This window comes from Leptodactylus fuscus, chromosome 1 (assembly GCF_031893055.1).
Source record: "Leptodactylus fuscus isolate aLepFus1 chromosome 1, aLepFus1.hap2, whole genome shotgun sequence".
In the NCBI taxonomy this organism is placed as follows: domain Eukaryota; kingdom Metazoa; phylum Chordata; class Amphibia; order Anura; family Leptodactylidae; genus Leptodactylus; species Leptodactylus fuscus.
The window spans coordinates 130,974,621-131,001,534 of NC_134265.1; the positions used below are offsets into that span (position 1 = coordinate 130,974,621).

The 26,914-nt window shown below is 39.9% G+C and overlaps 1 protein-coding gene across 1 annotated transcript in view; it reads left to right on the top strand.

Annotated features, from left to right (window-relative positions):
• The window catches only part of RPGRIP1 (RPGR interacting protein 1), a 31,532-nt gene continuing 4,618 nt past the window's right edge, over window positions 1-26,914 (top strand). The window contains exons 1-22 of the mRNA XM_075276726.1: window positions 1-72; window positions 179-281; window positions 369-428; window positions 3,594-3,726; window positions 3,871-4,166; window positions 4,260-4,362; window positions 4,709-4,852; window positions 4,998-5,103; window positions 7,580-7,603; window positions 8,999-9,145; window positions 9,568-9,641; window positions 9,722-9,861; window positions 11,000-11,166; window positions 12,504-12,797; window positions 15,149-15,266; window positions 15,346-15,795; window positions 16,448-16,587; window positions 22,641-22,989; window positions 23,092-23,228; window positions 25,247-25,480; window positions 25,763-25,901; window positions 26,256-26,362. Coding sequence (XP_075132827.1) covers window positions 46-72; window positions 179-281; window positions 369-428; window positions 3,594-3,726; window positions 3,871-4,166; window positions 4,260-4,362; window positions 4,709-4,852; window positions 4,998-5,103; window positions 7,580-7,603; window positions 8,999-9,145; window positions 9,568-9,641; window positions 9,722-9,861; window positions 11,000-11,166; window positions 12,504-12,797; window positions 15,149-15,266; window positions 15,346-15,795; window positions 16,448-16,587; window positions 22,641-22,989; window positions 23,092-23,228; window positions 25,247-25,480; window positions 25,763-25,901; window positions 26,256-26,362 — 3,492 coding nt within the window. The 5' untranslated portion in view covers window positions 1-45. The remainder of the gene's footprint in view (window positions 73-178; window positions 282-368; window positions 429-3,593; window positions 3,727-3,870; window positions 4,167-4,259; window positions 4,363-4,708; window positions 4,853-4,997; window positions 5,104-7,579; window positions 7,604-8,998; window positions 9,146-9,567; window positions 9,642-9,721; window positions 9,862-10,999; window positions 11,167-12,503; window positions 12,798-15,148; window positions 15,267-15,345; window positions 15,796-16,447; window positions 16,588-22,640; window positions 22,990-23,091; window positions 23,229-25,246; window positions 25,481-25,762; window positions 25,902-26,255; window positions 26,363-26,914) is intronic.

Below are 26,914 nucleotides of genomic sequence, written 5' to 3' on the forward strand. Positions count from 1 at the left end.
AAGTGACATAGATGAAAAGGATACAGCAAGAAGACAGTGAGATGTATGTACGTATATAATTGTACGGATCAGGTATGTCGTATAGAATGAGCTAGCTAATGTCTTATGATCCTGTGCATTAACCTTTTCATGTCCTGTACTGATTCATCGCCGTGTCTGTATCATATCATTTGGCAAGACAGGTTGTGATAGATTGAAGATGTCACTTTTTGATGAGACTTCATCAGACCTTCCTGTGAAAGATACGGACTGCAGACCAGCAGTATTAACAGCCATACAAGGTACTGGATTATAAAACTACCAAATGTAAATTCACTTCTTCTAGGAAGTAATTTGTTTTCAGTTGTACAATGATATCTATTTTACAGATGTGGCAAAAGCAACTCACTTCCAGAGGTATTTGGCTCAAAAGGCTCCCAAAATGAAAGGTACGCTATATTACAGATGGTAATATTTTCAGAGCTCTATTTGCTATTTTTGGTGACTGTTCTATTTTAAGAAGGACCAATCAGCTCTCTTTCAAGGCGCCTTCCAGATTTGTAAATAAATTATATTATTTGTGTAATGAAAAGTTATACAGTTTTTCAATATACTTCATCTATCAATTCCTCGCAGTTTTCTAGATCTCTGCTGTCATTCATTCTGTTTACTCCCAGTGGATATACACTATGTGATCAAAAGTATTCAGACACCCCCAAGAACATACGTTTTCCATATTAGGTGCATTGTGCTGCCACCTACTGCCAGGTACTCCATATCAGCGACCTCAGTAGACATTAGACATCATGAGAGAGCAGAATGGGGCGCTCCGCGGAACTCATGGACTTCGAACGTGGTCAGATAATTGGGTGCCACACATCAAACAGGTCAATGCCAAACGACGCCTCGCTTGGTGTAAGGAGCGTAAACATTGGACGAAAGAACAGTGGAAAAATGTTGTGTGGAGTGACGAATCACGGTACACAATGTGGCAATCCGATGGCAGGGTGTGGGTATGGCGAATGCCCGGTGAACGTCATCTGCCAGCATGTGTAGTGCCAACAGTAAAATTCGGAGGCGGTGGTGTTATGGTGTGGTTGTGTTTTTCATGGAGAGGGCTTGCACCCCTTGTTGTTTTGTATGGCATTATCACAGCACAGGCCTACATTGATGTTTTAAACACTTTCTTGCTTCCCACTGTTGAAGAGCAATTCGGGGATGGCGACTGCATCTATCAACACGATCGAGCATCTGTTCATACTGCACGGCCTGTGGCGGAGTGGTTACACAACAATAACATCTCTGTAATGGACTGGCCTGCACAGAGTCCTGACTTGAATCCTATAGAACACCTTTGGGATGTTTTGGAACGCCGACTTCGTGCCAGGCCTGACCGACCTACATGGATACCTCTCCTCAGTGCAGCACTCCGTGAAGAATGGGCTGCCATTCCCCAAGAAACCTTCCAGCACCTGATTGAACGTCTGCCTGCGAGAGTGGAAGCTGTCATCAAGGCTAAGGGTGGGCCAACACCATATTGAATTCCAGCATTACCAATGGAGGGCGCCACGATCTTGTAAGTCATTTTCAGCCAGGTGTCCGGATACTTTTGATCACATAGTGTAGATCAGACCATGATCATGTGATATACAGTCCATGGTCATGTGATATACGGTCCATGGTCATGTGATGGACACACAGGTGCCACTCATTATAGTCACAGCACAGTAATCAGACATCTGCCTAGTAACGAGCTGAGCACCTATGTACTGATCACATGACCATGGACTTATATCCACTGGAAGTAAGAAACATGAATGCCAGCAAGCAGAAATGTAGAGAACTGTGAGGAATTGATACAGACAGTATATTGGAAAATTGCATAACTTATTATTATACCAACAATAACTTTTTAAATTTTAGAAAATCCCATAAAAAAAAACAGTTTTGGAGCATTTTGTCTCACAACTCTGTATTATTCCATTCATCTGTTGCGCCATCTGAAAGTGTAAGAATAAATTAACATTAGCCTTATGAAGACAGTGTCTCCCTTCACAATTTGACAGTAATGGGCACAGTCGGAGTATGTTGGGACCCACAGTATTGACAAGGTAAATGGTAACGTTTAGTTGTTAATTTATTCATACATTTCCATAGGTAATAGTAAAGGGACATTGTCACATTCTAATAAAAGATGTCCCATCATTGTTATTTCATGAGCAGTACAAGCTAAAGCAGATAAATCAGAAAAGCTAACATGTCATATCATATAAGAAAAAATATAACTTTGTAGCATATCAGCCAGTGGATATGAAATATAAAAATTGAGTCTTCAGTAGTTGATACCTTTTTAATGGCTAATAAAAATGATGACAGATTGCAAGATTTCAAGACTACTCAGGTCTCTTCTTCAGGCGTGGTATAACAGAATTTGTGAAGGGTTGCAAATTTATACACAAAACGACACAGGAATAAAGTGTTCGGGGCGACAGGTGATGGAAAGCAGTACACACAAATAAATAGATACGTTAAAAAAACAAATTATCAATTCAAGATATGACCCTATGAGTTTTATGGTCCCTTTGATTAGTGATGTGATGCATAACTCTTGTAGAAGGACACAAATCATGCGACAGATTTAACTCCCTCTGGAATGTGTAAAAATGGTTATGAGTTTATATTCCCATATTCTCCTGTCTCTCTTAGATTTGAAATTCCCCCTTAAAACCAGGATAGTCATGTCATTGATGATATTATGATCTTGATTGCAGAAGTGTTTTGACACAGGGAGGTCCAGCCTCCGCTCTGTAATTGTGTGACGGTGTGAGTTCATCTGCATTCTGAGTGTTAGTCCTGTCTCCCATATATAACCCCCCCCCCATGCATTTGGTACATTGTATTAAATATACCACATTAGGTGTTCTGCAGGTGAAGGTACCTGTGATCTTGTACTCCTGATTAGAGTTGGGGATCTTTATTTTGTCTGTAGTCAGTATGTGAGGGCAAGTTTTGCGCTTTTTCTGTCTGCAATGAAATGTTCCGGTTGTAGTTAGAGGTGACAGTGAGCTCCTAACAATAATGTTCCTGAGGTTTGGTGGCTGTCTATAGCACAGGAGAGGGAGGCCTGGAAATACGGATTTCAGACGGTGGTCTTTTTGCAGTAGTGGATGTAGATTGCGTGTGATTCCTCTAAGCATGTCCAGGTGTGGGTTATATGTGATGACCAGGGGCACCCGATTGTTTTCCTGTTTGGCTTTGTATTTTAATAAATTCAATCTTGGTATTCTGGTGGCTCTGGCAATTTGGTTTTCAACTGCTCTTGGATGGTAACTCTGCCTCAATAATGTATTTTTGAGGCCACCAAGGTGTTTGTCCATATCTACAGGTTCTGAACATATGCGATGGTATCTGATAGCCTGGCTATAAACAATGGAGTTCTTTATGTGTTTCCGATGAAAGCTATCCCATCTTAGGTAGGTTGGGCGGTCAAATTGGTTTCCGATACAGCGATGTCTCAATTTTGTTGCTCTGTATCTTGATGACTGCGTCCAAGAAGTTTGTTTCAGTAAAGGAGTGTATTTTTTACTAGTAAAATCATGCATGTTTGTTTGTAGAGAAGGATCTAAAGGCTAGACGGAGAGTTTCTTTAATATCCCGTGAAGAACTAGAGGACAATTTTCTACGTCTTCATGAGGAGAATCTACTACTCAAAGATTATGCCAGGAAACAAGAAGATAAAATTAAGAGGTACAAAGCTCTAGGAGTGTTCCTTGTCTTTCTTACTATAATGATTATGTATCTTTATTACATTAGAATAATAAATATATTTGGACATTTAATTATAACATCCCATTTTGTGAAAAAAAGATAAATCGGTCTTTTCTTAAACAGAATGGCTACTAAATTGCTGCGTTTGACTTCGGACCATGGGAAGCAAGGAGAAAAGAAAGCACCAGGAGCACGCAGAGATGGTAGAGATTTAGAGGCTGAGGAACTAATTGAAGACTTGCAGGAGCGTGTGAGAGACTTAGAACGTAGAAATGAAGCCCTGAGGCATCGGCTAACTACTTATAAGCAAAGACTGCAGTTTCAAAATGGTTGCCGACATTGTCCCTACAGTACAGTGACAGCCCGTACAGATTCTGGTGTTAGAAAAACTACAGTTTTACCAGATAAATATAAGAAAGGTGAATATCAAGTTTAGTTGCACAAGATTATTGGGTGAAAAATGATTAAATTTAACCTTTCAGAATATTTCTCACAATTCTCTGGGTTTATAGGCCTAGTTGTACGAGGGTCAGATATTGGACACCCACACATGATAACTGGTGATTTTTCTGTCGAGACTCTCAATGATGAAGCCAGAGCTGAGATTGACAAACTGTAAGTATATTATCAAAATGTCCTTATTAGAGATGAGCGAACACTGTTCGGATCAGCCGATCCGAACAGCACGCACCCATAGAAATGAATGGAAGCACCTGTGACGCCGGCCAGCCGCCGGCAAAGTCAGCATCACAGGTACTTCCATTCATTTCTATGGGTGCTTGCTGTTCGGATCGGCTGATCTCTAGTCCTTATATTTAAGTATGCCATCATTATCCTCCCCAGGTGCCACCTTTTTCTGGACCACACAATGGCCAGCTCACGATTTTAATTAGTAGGAATAAATCTGACATCTTGTAGGATCAACACTCTACATAAGAAGGATTTTAATTTGTGGTTCTAGGTTACAGATCATTGGGAGGCAAACTAGTAGTGTGGATGATCGGTCTACAGCCCTATTAAAGAACATGGTAACTAGCAAGCCAAAGGAATTAGGAACAGACATGATACTTTCCCTGCACCAAATGCAACAAGTAGAAGATCACCGGTAAGCTTGGCCAAAACTTTAACAACCTACAGTCCATGTTACAATGTCACATGGGAGTGTGAAGGAATAATACAGCATATTTTACTTTACCATTGGAAGACATGTTTAGAATTGCAATATCAAACCTTTATCTGTATTCTCTCAGGACAAATATCCAGGAAAATGTGACAAACATCCGTTTGCAAAAGGAGCTCAGAGAAAAAAGCACAAGTCTGTGTGCTCTCAGAGAACAATTCCAACAGCTCAAAGAGGTAAAGTGTGAACTTGTAGCCAATGTTTTCTAACACTTCATGCATTTATTCCAACACACCTACATGGATGCCAACAGCCAGCAGCACTACAGTTCATCACGTATACATTTGTTTGTAGAAAAAAACTATCCGGTGTGCCATCAACTATTGGGAACCCTTTTGGCTGGAAAGGGGTTTCTACCGTCCAACTTATAGGATGATATCCAGATTTGCTGCTGCTACAATTGCTTTTTTTACATTTGTTTGTAGATATATATGTTGTTTTTAGATTTATATTAGAGACATGAAAACTATGAAGGAATACATAGAGAATTAAGTAGAAAACAGTAATGTGCGAAACAAAACTGAATATGTTTTAGATTTGTCATAGTAGCCCCCTTTTGGTCTTCAATTACAGTTATGCCTAGTCAAGAATTAATTTGTGGAATTTCTTGCCTTCATAATGTGTTTTAGACCCATCACTTGTGTTGTGCAGAGGTAGGATTTGGTATACAGTTCTATAAAGTGTTTGATAATATGAATCTACCTTGTTAAAAAATAACATGAAAAGCTGTGTCCAAACTTTTAACAGGTACTGTAGATAGACAGATAGATAGATAGATAGATAGATAGATAGATAGATAGATAGATGATAGAATAGATAGATAGATAGATAGATAGATAGATAGATAGATAGGAGATAGATAGATAGATAGATAGATAGATAGATAGAGAGATAGATAGATAGATAGATAGATAGATAGATAGATAGATAGAAGATAGAACAGATAGATAGATGATAGATAGATAGATAGATAGATAGGAGATAGATAGATAGATAGATAGATAGGAGATAGATAGATAGATAGATAGATAGATAGATAGATAGATAGATAGATAGATAGATATCAGCATGGGATGGTAGGGCCTTGCTAAGTATTAATAAAGTAGCATGGTGTTCTGAAATAGAAAGTCAGTGGTGTATGACTTGGATCAGTTAAACAATAGATTGCAAGTGTAAAATCACTAGACAATATAGTGACTCACACACTGGAATACAGGAACAAGAACAACTCTAATAGAGGTTTTGCCCACAGATAGGCAAGAACTCAGAAACAGTAACTGGATACAGTAGGTCAGCAAACTGAATACTCTTGTTTATACAGGCAAGGGGCGTTCAGCTTAAAACCCATTCATTCCTATATGTGTCTGTGCAAAAAAAATAGTTTCCAGGTGGAGAGGCTGCATACGGACACCGGCGGATACCTTTAAAGGGATTCTACAATTAAAATAGAATTTTTTTTTTATCATTGACACGTAGGAACAACCTTAAGAAAAAGCTATTCTTCTCCTACCTTTAGATGTCTTTTCTGTGCCGCCGTTTGGTGTAAATCCCGATTTTTGTCAGTATGCAAATGAGTTCTCTCACAGCACTGGAGGCGGACCCCAGCACTCCAACAGCACTGGGGGCGTCCCCAATGCTGCGAGAGAACTCTCCAGCACCGCCTCCATCTTCTTTAGGAACGGCCTCTTCACGCATCTTCTTCCAGCGCCGAGCAGAGCCGACTGCGCATGCCCACAGGCCACAAGAAAATGGCCGCTTACTTACTGTGTAAGCGGCCATTTTTCTCGTGGCCGGAAGAAGACGCGTGAAGAGGCCGTTCCTGAAGAAGATGGAGGCGGCGCTGGAGAGTTCTCTCGCAGCACTCCTATTCCTACATGTCAACGAGAAAAAATTTGATTTTAATGGTATAATCCCTTTAAAAAGCTACTCAAATGAGTGGGTTTTAAAGCTGCCCGCCGGCAAGTTGTCCCCTGTTCAGTTTCCCTGGGGTTTAGGACGGAAACCCCGGGGCGGAAAGCGGCAGTAGTTTGAACGCCCCATAATAGAAGCGGCTCGAAAGGCACACAGGGCAAGATCCTGCCTTTTTGCTTAACCACAACTGTAGAGAACAGTTTTTATTTTAGATCTAGCAGCCATGACTGTATCTTCCTGCACAGGTACAAATTTATAACTCACACTACACACCACCAATTTGCAGAGTGACCAACTTTCTCTATCCACTGTATGCTGTGTTATATAAACTCCTTCTCTTTTGATGTCAAGTTTTTCAAGTATATAATTGCATCTATTGCGAAGTACTGTGAGAGGGGGCGTTCCTTACCACCCAGCCATGAATTCAGCGCACTGTCGGTTTTCTAGCGGTGTATTACACCGCATGTGCCCTGAGGACGTGAAAGGTCTCTTTAAATGGTAGAAGCTTTATCTGACATAGAGCTCCATGTCTTCGACTTTCCTCCACACAGCTATAAAGTTCAGTGATATAATGATAGCAGCTTGCTGTCACCATTAGGAAGAGTTTAGGTTTAACGGTAGGAACAACACTGTCTCGTTTTTATGAAAATTATGGACAGATTGTTGCTATTGTATTTATTTAACTTATTACAGGATTTAAGTGTTTATAATATTTTTTTAATAATTCTTTTTCGCTGTCAGTCTTATGAGACAGAGCTACAAGAGGTGAGTTATATTCCCTTCAAATCATAATTAAGTTTAAAGGAAAAAAAGATTTGGATTAAAGGGATATCTCCACTTGTGCGTGTGTTTTAGCTTATGGCCTTTAACACTGTGTGCAGCTTTACATCCAATTTATTTTATTAATCTAATATTTAAAATGAAATATGAAGCAACTTTGCAGATAATCCTACATATAATATCCCAGATTCTTTTATGCAGATGTTCTACATTGCTGGATTTCTGATTTAGGTCCATAAGTCGCATTCGTTATATGAGAAAGTTGTTATACAAGTATTTCTGTCTGTTTTATAATTGAAGGGATTGGCCAAATTGGGCAATGTGTTTTTTAAGAGTTTAACATTAAACTGATTCTAGGGCCACCAGTGAACAGTTATAATCTGTATAAATCCTAATTCTAAAACAACACCACATAAGCAGCATTACATAGTTACCATTAAAAATATATATATGTAATTCAGAGGTTTGGCTAAGAGATGAGAATGCATCCTCATGTATGTGACAATGGGCTGTGTGCACTGTGCACAAAAACTGTACCCACAAGCATTGCTTTTGAGAGAGGAGAGTGGATGAGATAACTCTGATTAACCCTTTCAGTACTGCAGTCAGTAGCAATTAAGTGGCAGTTAAAGCAAGCGATAGGATTAAAGCAAAAATGTTCCTAAGTCTCACAAACAAGGGCCTCATATAGTGACATAGCTAGAATGATAAACTCTTTTACTGGTAATACCCTTCCCCTTATTTTGCTATTTTGCTGTTATCTTGAAATACAGGGGAAAATTGAAAAGATATTGTGGCCATTAATGAAAATGGGCTTTGCCTTTAAAAAGATATTTCAGAATCCGCATGTTACTCCCTATTCAACTACCGGAACCCCAATAATCAGAAGAATCGGGGTATATTGCTGCTCAGTTTTCATGGAACATCAAGTTCCATGCCTTTCAATGGTGCTGTTGTTTTTAATCGAAATTAGAGTGGTGCACATTTCCATTTGCCATTTCCATTCAAACAAGCCAGCTCTCGTGGACATCTCAGTTTGCATGGAACATCAGGTCAGAAATGAGCGCTGTGCCTTTCAATGGGACCTGCCAGAGATGGCTGAGTACTGTACGTAAGCTATCTCTAGTGGTTCCAATGGAAATTAATAGAGTTGTGTAGCAAATTCCCAATTTGCCATTCTATTCAAACATCCCCTTTGTCATGATTGGTGGGTCCCAGCAGTCAGACCCCCCACTTATCAGGAAGTTACTCTGTAATCTAATGATTATAGGGTAACACAGAATTCTTTAACCAGGGTATTTCAAGGACAATTTCTTATTATGTAATGTAACTTATTTATGTTTCCTGTTGTTACTAATTTTACCATTCTTGTCCTGGTAGAAGCAAAAGTCCTTGACCCTCAGTCACAAAGCTGTGTTGACTCAGTTAGAGGACCTCAGTTCACAACTGAAAGAAGAAAGGGGGAAGGTCCTGGCAATGGAGATCGATCAGCAGAACATGGCAAACCTTCAGCAGTCACTTGTTGAGGTATAGGTGTCATCAGACCTCTAAGCATGGAGATGCCAAACCTTTTTTTTTTTTTTTACAGTTTTATAATACTGTACATTGTTTAATATCATGATGCTTTAACATACTAGTACTCTAGATGCTTATAAATGTAAAAGTGCACATATATATTTGTAGAAATTTCACCTTAAATGGTCTAAATTTCAAGCTAAAAATGTCCATTGTTACCAGAGTTTTTTTTTGAAAGCACAAAGTCTATGCAGCGAGCTATAAAATCACCACCTCGAGCCTTATATCGTAATAGTATAGATGATAGCTCCCACTAGTGTGATTATATCATAGTATAACACAGATGTCAATTCAGCCTCTATAATAACAACTACAACTGCACACGTATGAAATACCAAAATATCGGTGCACATGCCACTACTGTAATCTTTTAGTTTCAGGAGCGGGTCTCTGATCTTGAGAAGGAAAAAGAACTTCTGAAAGAAAACTATGAGAATCTTCTAAAAAGGTGAGAATAGAGAGAATAATTAACATACTGATGTCCAAGACTAAATCTGAAAGATAAGAAATATTTCATTTAATTCTCAGTTCTCTGGAAACAGAACATGTCAAGTCCTGGGAAGTGACAGAACTTGAGTTGAAGGCACAAATAACAAAGTTGGAGGGACAAATGCAATGTCTTGGAAAGGATCTTACGCAAAGCAAGGAGCTTCTCCAGCAAGAGAAAGGTGGTTAAAGGGGTATTTGAGTTTTCGTGTAAAGTTGAAATATGTGCTGGGTCTTGCTGAGCTGTCTGTTCTATGACGTTGTCTCTCAGGCTGGGGGCATGTAGATTAAGGAGCAGTCTTACACCTCCTCTATCCATTTCAACTACTACTGGTTTGTTTGCACGTAATTCTGCCAGGAATAACTGTACAATAGCAAACAAAGAGGTGATAAAAGTCCCATGTGGGCATAATATAGGAGATCTAGTAACCCTAGACTGCAAATACATGCAGGTATGATTTAGCTAAAAAGATTCCTGACACAGAAAAAGAACAATCTATGAGCATAGTAAGGAAAACTGCTTCATGACAGTGTATTACGTTTTGGCCCGGAATCACATGATCTATTAAATGAGATTAAGTTGAAAGAAAAGTTAGTGACCAGCAGTTACAAACTAGTCACATAATTCAATGGCAAAACTAATTCATTGCATTAAATTAAGTTATGGTATAAAACAAACTCAGTAGATTACATAATACATAAGGTTTGTGAACAGGGAGCACTGTCTGGGATAGGAATCTTCCAAGACATATCTCTGTGAATCCCATGTCACAGGGAATGTCCAGGTTGTATTGACAACCCCTCTTTATTTTACTTTATCGCCTGAACAATAGATGATCACCAGACTGACCCAAGATCAGTTGTTTATCAAAAACATTACATTCCACCCTATTGAAACAAATTTGCCATAATTCAATTGACACGTCAGATTTAGAACAAGTGACTGAATTAGCAGAAGTGTCTGGAAACCTCCACAAGTCATCAAAAATGTAAAAAAAAAAATGGCCATCAAAAAAACTGATGTGCTCTACATTTGATCGCTTTGATGGATGCATGGACCCAATGGAAATTAATGAATCCAGTTTCAATGGATTGAAGTAAATATCTGTTAAAAACAGATCAGTGGGTTGGGTCAAAAAAGAAATAAATCTAATGATCATTTAATGTGTTTCTATTATTAATAAATAAAGTCTTTCAGTCATTAACAGCTACAATCATATCAATAAATGCAATATGTAACAAAGACTTGCTAGGCGTTTTAGTGTCATGTGTAACATTTTGTACTTTTTATTCAAATAACTGTGTCCTCTAACTTTTTAGAGCAAAATGATCATCTAAAACAAGTTATATCTCAGCTACAGTCTCAACTCTTAGAGAAGATGCAGGAAATCCAAAGTCTCCAAGACAAAGTATCTGAACTGTTAATTTTTACAACGGCTAAGCATGTTCCCCAGGAAGAGGACACAACACGAAGACAAAAAGCCCAGGTAATAAAAAAAAAATGACTCTGCAAAAAAAAAAAAAGATTAATATGAGTCCAACATTTACAATATCCCAATAGTTAAAACCTATTATGTCTGTAATGTCTTGATTCAGAAAAAGTCAATAGTAAAACTATGACACTCCTCAGCACTGCAATTGCAACACCAAGAAGCAAAAGGCTTGGAATTAAGGAAATCACAGGATCAATAGACATGTTAAGGATATGGAAATTATCTAAAAATGGAATCAAAATATGAAAAACTTCTATATTTATTTAGTACCGAGTATGAGCACCACATGCAGAAGTTACGTGCACTTACACGCTTTGACATACTACCAATGAGGAATGCTATACCCTGCTGTTGAAAAACAGCTCCCGGCACATTTTGGAGTCATGGGCCTACTGGTGGTTTCACAACCAAATCAATATAAGGCCCAATGTGAAGGTCTCTTCATGGTGTTGGACACATGGTTTTTCAGACCAATCTACGGCATTGTGTCTGAGACAAAAGCAGGACTCATTGCTGAAGAGGTAAAACATCTATCCCAGCCCCACTGTCACCTTGGTGTGCACCATGATAGTCTTTGAGATCAGTGATGTGAGGTCAATGGAAAAACTGTAGCTGGGCCCTGACTCACAACCTAATGTCGTGCCGAAGGCTTCTGATAGTTTGTGTCTGTACTTTTTGCCGGAACATGCAATGATAAACTGTCCTGACATCTTGGCTTAGGCACATAGTGATCTGTTTGAGTGATAACCAAATTCTCACAGTTCATGGATTCTGTCCTTTTCGGTTTGCAATAAGTGGCAGCAAATAGCACGTTGATGAAAAGGAGACATTGCCCAACCATCCCGCACTCCTTGGTCCTAGTTTTGAGGTTTCATGTGGCTAAAAAACTTTCATTCAATCTGGGTTTTTTTTATGCCCCTCCTCCTATAAGGTTGGAGCTTGGTGCATGAAAATGTGATCATTTGCAGATCTTGGTGACACCTGCTTCGTCCTTGACTTGCATAATCTTAAAGATTGTCCCTCTTGGTGTTGTAATTTCATTGTTGAAAACTGTAGTTACCAGATTACCAGCAAACAAACCCTTCTGTCCTCTAAATTTACTGATCAGAGGAATCGCATGTTTATCCTGATATGGCTGATTCATTTTCATTCTGACTATCATTAGATTCACAACTCATGCCAAGACGCCTGCAGAAAAACATTTGACTGTTTTGATTCAATTTGTGGAGTTTTTTTGTTGAGAACACCATATACAAAAAAATCTTCCCTCTAATGTGATGATATTGCTACTATGTTACTATTTCCATGGATAATACATTTTTCATGCATAGTTAACCAAAATTGAAGACAGTCAAAGAATGACAGAAAGAAATGGTGAAGAAAATGATTTGTGGGGTGACCAAAGAGAAAACAAGGGACAGAAAATGAACCAGAGACAATCTTATATAGAATCAAATATGGAAAGTGCAGATGTTAGAAGAGAGGAGGAAGAAAGGAAAGACAAGGAGGAAGAGAGTCAAAGGAAGATGCGGAAAATGGAAGCAGCTCATGCTGAGACTATACTGGAGCTAGAGAAAACCCGTGAGATGTTATCCTTACAGCATAAGATCAACAATGATTTCCAGGTAAGATAGTACAAAAGATATTACTCCACAAATCTCATCTAATCCTCAGATACTCCTCAATTATTAAGAGGTGAATATCTTGTATCAATATTAAAGAGGACCTTTTATCAGATCGGGCACATGCAGTTTTATATACTGCTGGAAAGCTGACAGTGCGCTGAATTCAGCGCACTGTCGGCTTTCCCGATCTGTGCCCGGTGTAAAGCGCTATCGGTCCCGGTACTGTAGGGCTTTACAGTCAGAAGGGCGTTTCTGACACTTAGCCAGGGACGCCCTTCTGTCCAGCAGCGCCTATCGCGCTGCACAGTGTGAGCGGGAAGGAACGCCCCCTCCGTCTGCTCATACAGCTCGTCCATAGACGAGTATTATCAGGAGAGGGAGGGTGTGTTCCTCCCCGGTCTCAGAGCACAGCGCGATAGGCGCTGCTGGACAGAAGGGCGTCCCTGGCTAAGTGTCAGAAACGCCCTTCTGACTGTAAAGCGCTACGGTCCCGGGACCGATAGCGCTTTACACCGGGGACAGATCGGGAAAGCTGATAGTGCGCTGAATTTAGCGCACTGTCAGCTTTCCAGCAGTATATAGAACTGCATGTGCCCGATCTGATGAAAGGTCCTCTTTTAATTACAGGTTGTTTTTGTCCTAGAACTTAAAGGAAACCTATAAGCAGTAAATTTGTTGTGATCCTCATGACAGTACCATGAAGGGATGTTGCTTCAGTTTCCAAATATGTCTGTTATTCAACTCCAAACCCGATTCTCATGTAAATCACAGATGTATCAATATGCAAATAATGGGGAAATTCTTTCGGACTTGGTCTTAGCTTGCTTGGTGCTTTGGTCTCAGCTCTATATTCTTGTGCAGACCAATTTTTCCTCCATTTGCATGTGAATAATAAAGTGATTTGTATGAAAATATGGCTCCAAGGCTGAATACCAGAAAATGAGCAGAAACCACATGGACCCCATTATACTCTATGAAGTCTGTGTGGTTTCTTAGCTAACCACTTTTTAATGCATTCAGTATTCAGTTCGAGGGTTCCCCAAGTAGACTCCATGAATGGAATACCAAACGCAGATGTGAACTGGGCCTTAGTCAGCTTTACTTCTTTCCTTACTTTGAATTGATCTTGGGTCACATCATATACTCTTCTACTATCACATTCAGAGCTAGATTCAAATCTGATGAATAATATACATCCTGGAGGGAGTAAAGTTGGGAGAATCACTGGTGGAGAAGGACCTGGGTCTGCTTGTAAACCATAGATTGAATAATAGCATGCATTGTCAGCCAGCTGCTTCTAAGGCTCGGTTAACACCAGCGCTTGAACTCCGTATGGGGATTTCATTCCCTATCCCGCTTGAAAAAGTCTTTCCAGCAGAGATCTGATATCACAAAGACTGAGTCTAAGCCCAGAGGACTGTGTGCTAGGTCACGGGCCCGTACTCATGACTGTAAATTACACGGTCACGTGTGCAGGCTGATAGTCCGGGCTGCAAGATATGGGACAGGTCCATCTGCTTCCGCCGCTTCTATTCATTTAATGAAAGGGGCCATGGATGCACGGCAGCACACGGGTGATATCCCTTTGTCACCCATGCGCCGTCTGTGCCATTCACTAACGGCAGCTGGTTAGCAAACAACCAACTTAAGCCTAGTTGTAGAATATGTGTGTATTTTGTGGGCCACAATCTAGTAATCGGTGTTTCTTTTTTGCGTACTGTGTGTCATCAGTGTGTCTTCAGCATCATGTCTGTATGTCCGCGGACAGTAACGGACAGTGTGCAATCCAAGTTTGCATATCTGCAAAAAAAAAAAAAAAAAACACAGGATACAAATACGGGCAGCACACTTGTGACACATGAAGTGTATCCATGTGCCATCTGTGGTTTTTAGTTTCCCATAGGCTTCTATGGGCAAGCCCATTCCGCAAACACTGAACAGATTAGGACCTGCTCTATATTTTGTGTTATGGATTCACGGCCCACTCACTGGTCTGTGAAAATCACAGTCGTGTGCATGAGCCCATAGAAATGAATGGGTCAGCCTGCTATCCAGGAGAAACACGAATAGAACACTGATCTCACCCACGGTTGTCTACAAAGGGGCTTTAAATAGAGACTCCATTATTTTATGTTAAAAGATGCATTGCTGAGAAATAATTCTGAATAGGAGTCACACGTGAAGTTTTCATATACTTGGAACGCCTCTCATGTTTTTCATTGAAGCATATATTCTGTGCCTGTTTGTATCACAATCATATAAAAGGGGTTGTCGAGGAGGTGTACTGTATATACAAGTGTATATTTTATTAGCTGTTGTATTTACCTTTTTTCTTTTATATTCAATGTCAGGAGGAGCTGAAGACTGTAAAGTTTAGATTAGAATGTGAAAATCGAGAGAATGAAGAAAAGGTACATTACTTTGAGGCAAGACTTCTTCAGCGGAACTCCAGAGTGCAGGCGTTGGAAGGTGACTAGTCTTCTGCACATTGGACTGTATAATACAGATAAGTATATTACCAACATATTCTCTTTTTTGTTTCTTTTAGCTCAGCTTAAAGACATTGCATACGGCACATATCCATTCAAACTAAATACTGAGGATTCTCCCTCTTCTGAGATTGGCGTCTCCCCACCTCCATCTCTGAGTCGTGGGGAGACTCTATTTGAAGTTCATATTGGGGATATCTGTTTTACCCCTTACGGCATAAGCCTTATCGAAGACCCTCAACCAATCACATTCTGTATCTATTCACTATATGACTTTGAGACCCATGCAACCCCTGTCGTTGCTGGAATCAGCCCTCAGTACAATTTTACTTCTCGCTATGCGGTAACTCCAGATTCTGAATTTCTGCGCTATCTAAGAGTTGGCACGGTAACGGTTGAGCTCTATCAAGTTAAAGGGGGTGACCACTGCGAGCTGGCAAGAGGACGTCTGAAACTAGATGCCGCACTACAAACTACAGATAGAGTATACAACACTACCATTCTAACCGGTAAAAGTTCCCGTCATGAAAATGAAAGGGATGTTTTTAGGTGTTGCCTATCATGTTACATAACGCATACATAATACATTTCTTACTGTTACTTGTTTACCTTTCAATGAGGTATTATTTATTAATTATGTATATGTGGAGTTAATATGTACGGAGTGTATAAGGATTCATGCACAATTTGGAATTCTTCAAATCCATAATATGGCTTAAGATAAGATAAGATAATCCTTTAATAGTCCCACAATGGGGAAATTTCAGTGATACGGTTTCATGGATGGTACAGTAGTATATAACAAGAGAGAAAACACATACAAGCTCATGGCAGATAGAGAAATCCTAGGAATCATAGCAACTAAAAAGAATGAAACAAAGACACACTGCAGATATAAGTCTATATATCCATACTGTGCTACCATATACCTCCAATTTTATATAGAGGCTATAAGGCTATATTGTTAAGATATGACTACAGGAGATTGCGCAGTACAATGAGGCAGCATATGGCGTGTCTACAGCTCCATAGTACATGCCACAAAGTATTCAATACCCTTCTGTGTATAAGATGCATTGTTGGAACTTGAAATGCGAGGCAATAAGAAATAGACGTTAATAATACAAATTAATGAAAAGATGATTTTCCTGTTATCGTTAGATGACGCTGGCGAGACCATTGGAGAACTGAGCTATTGGCTGCGGTTACATGGAACCTTGTCCCGTGTTCAGTATCTTCATAGGCAAAGAAACAAAGCGCGTGGCTACTTATCAAGTCGCAGACATGAAAACAAAGAAAAGGTAAAAATACTGAATGCTGAAGAAGAAATGAAATATACACAGGCAATAGTTCAAAATAAAATATTAGCACCCAAATAAACATCAATAAATGACTTAAATAATCTCTAAAAGAAAAAATATCCTTCTACCGTGTTAGCCAGTGGATATGAAATGAAAAATTTTTTTTGAGAGAAGTCCTCAGTAGTTGATACCTTTTTTAATGGCTAACTTAAAAAGTTTTTTGATGACATATCGAGCTTTCGAGACTATAGAGGTCTCTTCATCAGGATAGTATAACACAATTTCTGAAGGTAGGCATATATATAAACAAACTAAAGAAAAAAATTTTTTTTGGTTGGTGCACCCCGAATAGTTCAAGGAGCAAACAAAATATATAAAAGTGCACTAAAACTCAACTTTTATTAATGTATTTTAAAAGTTCAGAACGGCATAATAAACTACCGTCCATATAAAGGGGATATTGAAACAACAGTAGAGTAGGGTAATATTCTAATGGCTGTATTAGATACTGTGTCAACCTACAGATGCAGCTCAGTCTTTTAGTCAATTCCCTTCAATACAATTCCCACCCTCCATGCATGAGACAGCAGGACTAGTACCAGAACCTAGGGGGCACTAAAATCTCCTCTATTGTCAATAAGAGATTAAGAACAATAAGCCCACCCTAATTCCAATGTTTGCTAGTACTTATGTTTGCTAGTATTTATCTAGCTAGCAAATATAAGTACTAGCAAACATTGGAATTAGGGTGGGCTTATTGTTCTTAATCTCTTATTGACAATAGAGGAGATTTTAGTGCCCCCTAGGTTCTGGTACTAGTCCTGCTGTCTCATGCATGGAGGGTGGGAATTGTATTGAAGGGAATTGACTAAAAGACTGAGCTGCATCTGTAGGTTGACACAGTATCTAATACAGCCATTAGAATATTACCCTACTCTACTGTTGTTTCAATATCCCCTTTATATGGACGGTAGTTTATTATGCCGTTCTGAACTTTTAAAATACATTAATAAAAGTTGAGTTTTAGTGCACTTTTATATATTTTGTTTGCTCCTTGAACTATTGGGGGTGCACCAACCAAAAAAAATTTTTTTCTTTAGTTTGTTTGTCTAATATTGGTGTATCTACCTGGATATGGCAGGATTTTTGGCAGGGGCCATTGACCATGACAGATGGCTGAATGACACCAAGGAAGTCTTCACTGAATCAGATCTACCTGTACAAACACAGACTCTGAGTATAGGTGCTGCATTTAGACAACTTACTCGTGTGTATAAGGAGAATTTACGTTCATTCTGGGAGATACATACTTTAGAGGTTTATCTCAAGGACCGTATTGTCCCTAGGGGATTTAGGATTAACCTACTCCCTTCTGCAAGGATTAAATCTCCTGAGTTTATGGCAAAATGGGAGGAGCATTCTATAGAGGCCTCTTTAAAATTCATGGGTCTTTTGCTGGAGGAGGAAAAAGCTGTCTTTGAGAAAACTTCTACTGCCTTAAAAGAGAATATAGAGGCAGTTAGGAAATTTGAGAGCAATCAAGAGTATGAACGTAAAGAAGTTGTTTTGCAGCAAACTATTGAAAAATTTGTCTCTTTTACGAAAGAAAGGAAACATTTTCAATATAGGAGAGATTTAACTGATTTTAGAGAAGGTAGAGTTTTGGATTACTCTGCTAAATCACAGACGGGTGTCAACAAACAACCTGACACTGAAATTTCATCCTCAGATTGTGAGGGATCTGATTCAGATAGTCGGAGGAGGGGCAATAGGAGGGAGAAAACTGACATTTCCACCACATCCAGAACTGACACTGGTATAAGATCTCCTAATAGGAACCAACGTGACCGTTCAAGGAATAGACGAGGCAGGGGTACAGCCACTAGGAGCAATTTTTTGGCCCAAGGCCCCCCGATTTCAGATTACTTGCTGAGAAACCGCAAATAGTTGTTGATGGTGTGGGAGTGGTTACAGGGAGTGATGAAATGCAGATAATCAACCTTTCTAGTAAAACACTTACAACAGATGAAATCAGGGTGTTGAAGAAGGGGTTGACATTTGTGCCCACTCCTAATTTTGACCCATTCACTTGGGTTAAGGACATTAACCTATTTGTGTGTAAACTGAAATGGAAACAATTTTTCAAACTATCAGATAAACGCAAGTGTGAGGAATTGGGGGTTACTGAGGAAGACTTGGTGTCACTTAATATTTTGGGGGATTTATTGGAGGAAGGACAGAGACCTTTGGGGGAGGGACCATTCACCCAGAGACGTCCACCATCCAAAAAAAGTCCTCCAATGAGTGACGAGGGGGCTGCTGACATTTTCCTAAGGGTGGTCACTGAACAGATCAATAAATTAAGGGCAGGAGGCCATATGAATACCCTTGGGATGAATTTAACACAGTCCGAAAAAAGAGCTCTACGAAATTTGGAGGAGTGCCCAGATATAATTATCAAGCCTTCTGACAAAGGCGGTAACCTTGTAATCCTGGATAGGTCACAATACGTTGACATGTGTCGGTCCATATTGTCTGATTCTATTGGATATGAAAAGATCAGATTTGAGAGAGTGGCAGGTTTTCGGGATGAATTAAAACTTATCCTGGATAGGGGCCTGGCTAATCGCCTTATTAATAAATCTGAGTATGACTTCATGTTACCAAATTTTCCAATACAGGCAACATTCTACGCGTTGCCTAAAATTCACAAGGGGCTGAGTCCCCTAAAGGGACGCCCCATAGTGGCTGGTATCGGCTCAGTGACACAGGGAGCAAGCCTCTACGTGGATGATATCTTACGTCCCTTTGTGGTCAGCCTTCCATCATACGTTAGGGACACCATGGATGTCCTCCGTCGTCTGGAGGGCATCCAGGTGTCCCCTGACGTCAGGCTGGCCAGTTTGGACGTGGAGTCCTTATATGGCTCTATTCCCCATACCAAGGGATATGTAGCGGTAGAGAGCTTTTTGGCCACTAGGGGTAATTATATGTTGGAACACAACTCCTTTGTGATGGACTTGCTCTGATTTGTGTTGGAGCGAAATTGTTTCGCATTTGATGGGGACCTCTTCCACCAGCTCAGGGGAGTTGCGATGGGGAGCCCTTGTGCCCCCAGCTTTGCAAATCTCTACCTGGGCTGGTGGGAGAGGGAGGTCGTATTCTCTGAGACCATGGTGAGATGGACCAACTATATTCTCCTCTGGGTCCGTTTCATCGATGATATTTTGATTCTTTGGGACGGACCAGAGGAGGAATTTCTCTCCATGGTCCGGGCGTTGAATAAAAATGATCTAGGCCTATTCTTTACGTCCGAGATTAGTGCTGATAAAATCATTTTCTTGGACTTGACCATTAGTAAGGGACCGTCTGGTCAATTACGCACGACCGTTCACAGGAAACCAACTTCTACGAACTCATTGCTCCTGTGGGATAGTTGTCACCCGGCACCGCTTCGTGCTGGTATCCCGAAAGGTCAATACCTTAGGCTACGCAGAAACTGTTCGGAAATCTCCGATTTCAGGGTGATGGCGAGGGACCTACAGGGTAGGTTTAGGAGACGTGGATACCCTGATGGGGTCTTGAAGAAAGCTTACCATCATGCTTTCACGGTGCACCGTACATCATTACTGAATCCCCGGGTATCAAACTATGTAACGGAGAAATGTACACAAACGCGGATTATAGCAACGTATGACCAGGCGGCAGAGAGTGTTAAAAAGATTCTGAGTGACGCCTGGGGCATTTTGAGTACCGATCCGCTTCTTGGAGAGTTGGTTGGGCCGTGTCCTAATATAACATTTAGGAGGGGTCCCAATTTACGAGATAAATTGGTCCATAGCCACTTGAGTCCCATGAGAACGGAGTCTACATGGCTGGACCAGATTGCCCGGACAACGAGGGGTACATTTCCTTGTGGTTCATGTAGAGCCTGTGAACATATCTTGAGGGGAGGTAAATTTAAGTGCACCAATACTGGCAGGGATTTCTGCATTCGCCAATTCATTAACTGTAAGACCACTGGGGTTGTATATTTGGCTACTTGCTCCTGCGGACTCCAGTATGTGGGGAAAACCACAAGGGAGTTCCGCAGGAGGATAAGGGAACATATCAATGATACCTTACGTAAAGAGCCTACACCAATTTCAAGACACCTCTGGGAATATCATGAGGGGGATGTCTCTAACCTCAAATTTCAAGGAATTGAAGTGGTCACAAGATCTGTGAGAGGGGGGGACTTTGATCGAAAGGTCCTACAGAGAGAAGCCCGTTGGACCTTCCTCTTGGATACGGTGCAGCCTAGGGGGCTTAATGAAGTGATTTCATACAGTAGCTTCCTTTGAATAGTATGCATTCTGATTCCCTGGTCAGTGATTGGTGCAAGTGTGTTTGTACTCTCCTTTAACATTAATAGTCATCCATTTGTTTTTCATCATGTGCGTACTTACCTATATGGATTAGGCATGCTTGGAATTGGTATTTATTTCTATCTTTTATATACCTACCTATGTATGTATTCATCTGGTTCAGATAGATGTGTATGCAAACATAATGGTCCCCTTTCTATATTAGTTTTATTCTACCTATATACCTTATTTAGGTGTATTTTATTTGTTTTCTTCCACCATTGGTTCTACTCTGGTAACGGACTGGGTGCTTTTGGTTATCTGTGTGGATTTGTACCTTGTTTGAGGTGGTCCGCGATATTATATCTGGGGTTACTATGACGCTTGTGCGTTGTTAGTTTACGCCCCCATATGGGGTGGGTTTTTGTTATACCCTGTTGGGTGTGATTTTGAGTGGCGGCATTGAGCCGGAGCTCAGGGCACCAATAGGAGAGGTGACATAGTATGGTGCGAGTCATCTGATTGGGCACGCCCACTCTGACGTCACCAAGAGGGGTGGGGCTTGTTTGGTATAAGTAACAAGCATTACCAGCCGCCAATGCGGCTATACATCACAGCCGACAAGCGGCTACACGCTATAATTCAATGCTATACAAATATCATTAGCACTATCAATGTGCATAAAAAAGCCTCTGATGAACTGACTTTGGTCGGGGAAACGGACCATTAGGCTGCATTACTAGTTATATGTATACCATTTGAGTCGTGTGTTTGTGTGTGGAGTAGGTTAAAGCATTGGGGGAAATTTAACCCTATAGATACTTTGGCTGTGTGTAACTTGCTAATTACCAGATGTATGCTTGTGGTCTTCCCTAGCTAGATAAATACTAGCAAACATAAGTACTAGCAAACATTGGAATTAGGGTGGGCTTATTGTTCTTAATCTCTTATTGACAATAGAGGAGATTTTAGTGCCCCCTAGGTTCTGGTACTAGTCCTGCTGTCTCATGCATGGAGGGTGGGAATTGTATTGAAGGGAATTGACTAAAAGACTGAGCTGCATCTGTAGGTTGACACAGTATCTAATACAGCCATTAGAATATTACCCTACTCTACTGTTGTTTCAATATCCCCTTTATATGGACGGTAGTTTATTATGCCGTTCTGAACTTTTAAAATACATTAATAAAAGTTGAGTTTTAGTGCACTTTTATATATTTTGTAGGCATATATATACACAGAGAAGTGGGGTGTTAGATGCAAAATAGATGGAGAACAGAACATAATGTAAATAAACAGTAAAAAAAACATATATATCAGTTCACAGGAAAGTTCTCTGGGTTTATAGCTTCTTTGATCAGTGACTGTTGTCTAGTGGTTGTAAAAGGCCATAAAACCCTGGGCCTGATTTAACCCCCTTTGGAGAGTGTTGAGGGTCCATCTATTTTGCATCTAACACCCCACCCCTCTGTGTATATATATGCCTACCTTCAGAAATTGTGTTATACCATCCTGATGAAGAGACCTCTATAGTCCAGAAAGCTCAATATGTCATCAAAAAACTTTTTAAGTTAGCCATTAAAAAAGGTATCAACTACTGAGGACTTCTCTCAAAAAATTTCTTTCATTAAATAATCTGGTCAGTTACCAACAATACATGGACAGAATGTAAATATTAAATTACATTTTCTACTCTTTATTTACTAGTCCTGGAAATCACCATTACATACCGGACTCCAAAATGAACTGATCTTCAAGATATGGGGTTGTAGAAGTCTAAAAGCAAGTCATTTAGGCCATCAACCAAGTCCATACATTGTGTACCGTTTTTACCATTATCCAGATCATACTACCTCTATAATACCGTGTAGCAACAACCCTCAGTTTGGGTATGAAGCTGTCTATCCCCTACAACTGACCATTGACCTGGAGCGCTATCTCCAGCAGGAGCAATTGTGCATTTACGTGTTTGATGATGAAGAGTCTCAGCCAGGAGTTTACCTGGGGAAGGCTGAGGTGCCACTTGTGGGGCTGGCTCAAGGAAACAACATACAAGGTGGGAGAATACCTTTACTGCTTACTACAATCAATGGCCCATGGGTTGCTATTAACAATAACAATAATGATGTGTGCTTTGTTTTACTCCTGGATATTAAAGGTGATTTTGGGCTGATGAATCATTATGGCAAATGTGTTGGCTCCGTACAGATAAGCTTGGAATGGAGAAATCCTTACCGCGCCCCTGGTCAGAGTCTCTGGGAATCGTCTACCAGTGGATTCATACCTTCTATGAAGGTAGAAAATTTACATAACAAATAAATGGTACAAAACTGTATAATATTTAGGATAATGTTATCCTATTGTGAATTATAAGATTATCTTCACACATATAATGCACAGTATGTTCATTTATATATTGCAAATCCAACACATATTTATTTCAGCATCTGCACCACAAAGGCTGACTTTCAGATTTCTGCCATGGATCTGCATTTTGACGTGCCACAGATTGTATGAGGATTAGCCCTATTTGAGAGACTAATCTGTTTGTTGCTGATCAGCCAGTTTGTCCATAGTAAATCCATGGGAATAAGTACCATATTACCTATTACCATGCACTGGTTGCAGAATGTTCACAGGTTAAGGGCCCTTGCAGACGACCATGGCCGTGATCAGTGTACTATTCATGTATTTCACGGATAGCATACTGACCCATTCATTTCTATGGACCCACAAAATATAGAGCAGGTCCTATTATGTTCAGTGTTTGCGGAACGGACTCACCCATAGAAGACTATGGGAGACTAAAAGCCACGGACGGCACACGGATGTACTTTGTGTGTCATCACTGTACCGTCTGTATTTGCGGACAAGCTAGGGATATTATTAGATGTCTCCTGTGTTTGTTTGTTTTTGTGGATCTGCAAACTAGGATAACACACTGATGACACATTGCCCGTTTTTGCGGGCATACGGCTCTGATCCTGAAGACACAACTGAAGACACTCTTTCCACAAAAAAAGGAACACTGATTGTTAGTTTGTGGACCACAAAATACACACAGTCATCTGCAACTGGCCTTAGGGCCCCTTCACACGGCGTATACGCTCACTGCTTTGGAGCGTGTAAACGTTCCGTAGCAGCGGCGTCTAAAAGCAGATCGCATTGTTTTCTATGGGAGCCGGCAGACGCGCGCTCGCCATAGAAATGAATGGGCTGCTTTTTCCATTCATTTCTATGGGGAGCGCGCGTCTGCCGGCTCCCATAGAAAACAATGGGAACTGCTTTAGACGCCGCTGCTACGGAACGTTTACACGCTCCAAAGCAGTGAGCGTATACGCCGTGTGAAGGGGCCCTTAATGTGAATTTTGGGGTGAAATTTATGTCAAAATCCTAAATGTGTGATCAGATCCTAATGTTAGCAATCACCCTTCTATGACCATATAATAGCAAGAGGCACAAGCTTGAATACATTTGCGCAGGTCATGGAACATTTTGTGAAACTGTGGGGTTTTGTATAGTGTATAATATAGGTAAGAACTATATTCACTCCAACGTTTGCTGTTTTGATCAAAAGAGTAGAATTAAATAAATATATTTGAAGAGCTCAACGGAAAAATGGCCTAAGTCCACATTTTGTCATATTTCAAATTATTACCTAGAAAGCTTCTTTGTACCTCGTTCTATGCATTGGGTTTACAAGGTACCTAGGATTAATGACCTAAGTCCATATATTTCAATGCAGAAGAATTTACATTCAATGGAATAATGGCCTAAGTCCAATACAAACTTACTTACTTCACTCTCGTTGGTCATTTTTTCATTGAAATCGTGACTTCCGGTCTGTTGTTTATATTAGTGTAAAAACTTTGTCTTATTGTTTAAAAGGCTCTAAATCGACTTTTGCACATATTTAGCGCCGAAAAGGGAGGCAGGTAATTATTATTCTTCATCGTTTAATAATAGTAGTAATTAATTAATAATATTAAATAAATAATATTTATACATGAAGCTGCAATTTTTTAAATAAATAATACAATTTATGATTAGGATTAACGGTGTTCATTAGCTGATTACATTGGATAGATATATTCCACAATAATGCCCGTTTGCTTTAGGCTAAAACTTTAAATTTCGTTTTTCTCACAATATTGATTTTTGGACTTAGGCCATTTTTCCGTTGAGCTCTTCATTTATTTTATTGGTTAATTTATCTGTAAATGTCATAGTAATATATTATTGTATTTACTATTATTATCTATACTGTACAAACAAATGCAGCAAAATCACTTAAAGGTGTAATATTTTTCAAGGAACAATCTCCTAGGAAGGTGTTACCGAGAGATACTTCAAGGATCCAAATAAATAAATCCAGTCTATCCAAATCACGAAAGGCTGAGGAGGAACTTCAGAGAGAAGTAAGTGTTAACAAAAGAGGAAGGAGAGATCCTTACCCAACACACGACCCAAAGACGGAGCAAAGAGAGACAAGACATGATTCCTTGACACTTGAAGACCAGAGCAATGAGATGGACATGAATGTAGAGGTGGGTTGAGGCGGAATATAAAATTATGGAATGATTTTACATAACTACTTGCAATTGGTAATATGCTGAGTATGATGAATGACCCAGAACAATTTGTAGATCTGAAAGACATGTTGCTTCTTTGGACTATCCGAGTTGTAGGATGAGTATATGACCAATTCACCATGTCAGAATTTACATGAGCAATAAGGAAGTAAAGACAGAGAATAAATGTTATCATACAAAGATATTTTTACCTGTTTCCATTTAGGCTAAAAGAATGAAATGTTCAAATTATTGCAGGATATGTCAACAAGACCAGAAACACAACATGATGGACATGAAGAAAGTCTTGAGTGTGAAGATATAAATGAATCAGACCAGGAAACAAGATATGTCAGCTGTTTCCAACCAGTCAGACAAGTTATACCCAAAGCAAAAGGTAACATGTCAGCCACGTTATCAAAGGAGTTGACCACTTTCCAGTAATGGAGGTAGCTGCATCATCTTGGAAACCCATGGGAGACCTGTATCTGCACCTACGCAGAACACTTCCAGCATATGCTGTACGCTGTAGAAGAGGCAGCTGCTGCCATCTTGGAAACTCATAGATGCCACTGTTTGTTTATCATTATCCATAGGCACCAGGGAAAGCTTCACTGTGCAGGTGAAAGTAAGACCTTAGGTCTTTAGATCAGTATACAGTGTTTCTGAAATTTTTAAGGAACGTGTTCAACCCCTTAAACAAGGCATATTAATATACCGGTTATATTTAACAACAGTTGGCTTTTTCCAGGTGATACATCAAATAATCTGAATGAATCACACATTAGAGATAGTGATGATGATGATGATGATGATGCCATTGTAATAGCACCAGAGCCATTCTTTTCATCTAAATTGGTAAGTGGAAAAATTCCCCATATTATATTATCATGATAAGTGTCTATACAAATCTTACAGCTGAAGAAACTTAAATCTAAAGCCCAATTATTATTGAGTCTCTATATGCTTAAAGAAGCCCCTGAGTGGTGATACAGCCTTCCACCTCTGCACACCCTTCTGACTGTATATTCCTACTGTATTTACTTCTTGCACTGCAGCCTCCTTTCTGCTTCTAACAAGACTTTATAGTTAGATTTCCCATGCTGTCTCTTTCTTTTGCTTTGCTATCAATCCCATGATGCTTTAGCACAGCATCAAATGGGCAGCTAGAGTGAATACCACCTCTACCTGCTGGAAGTACGCTGTGGTTATCTTCCCCTCTATATTCTCCTAAGCAAGCTAAGAGACCATAAGTATACAGTCGGGGGGCTGAACTGTCACCTACTTCATAATAAGGGTGTGATAAAGGGTCAAAACTCAAGGTAATGCAGAGAATGCAGCTGTAAGAGGCCCAGGAGACCTAGGGGGCTCATAAGGCCTCTGTACTCAATATGAGGAAATCCGTATATT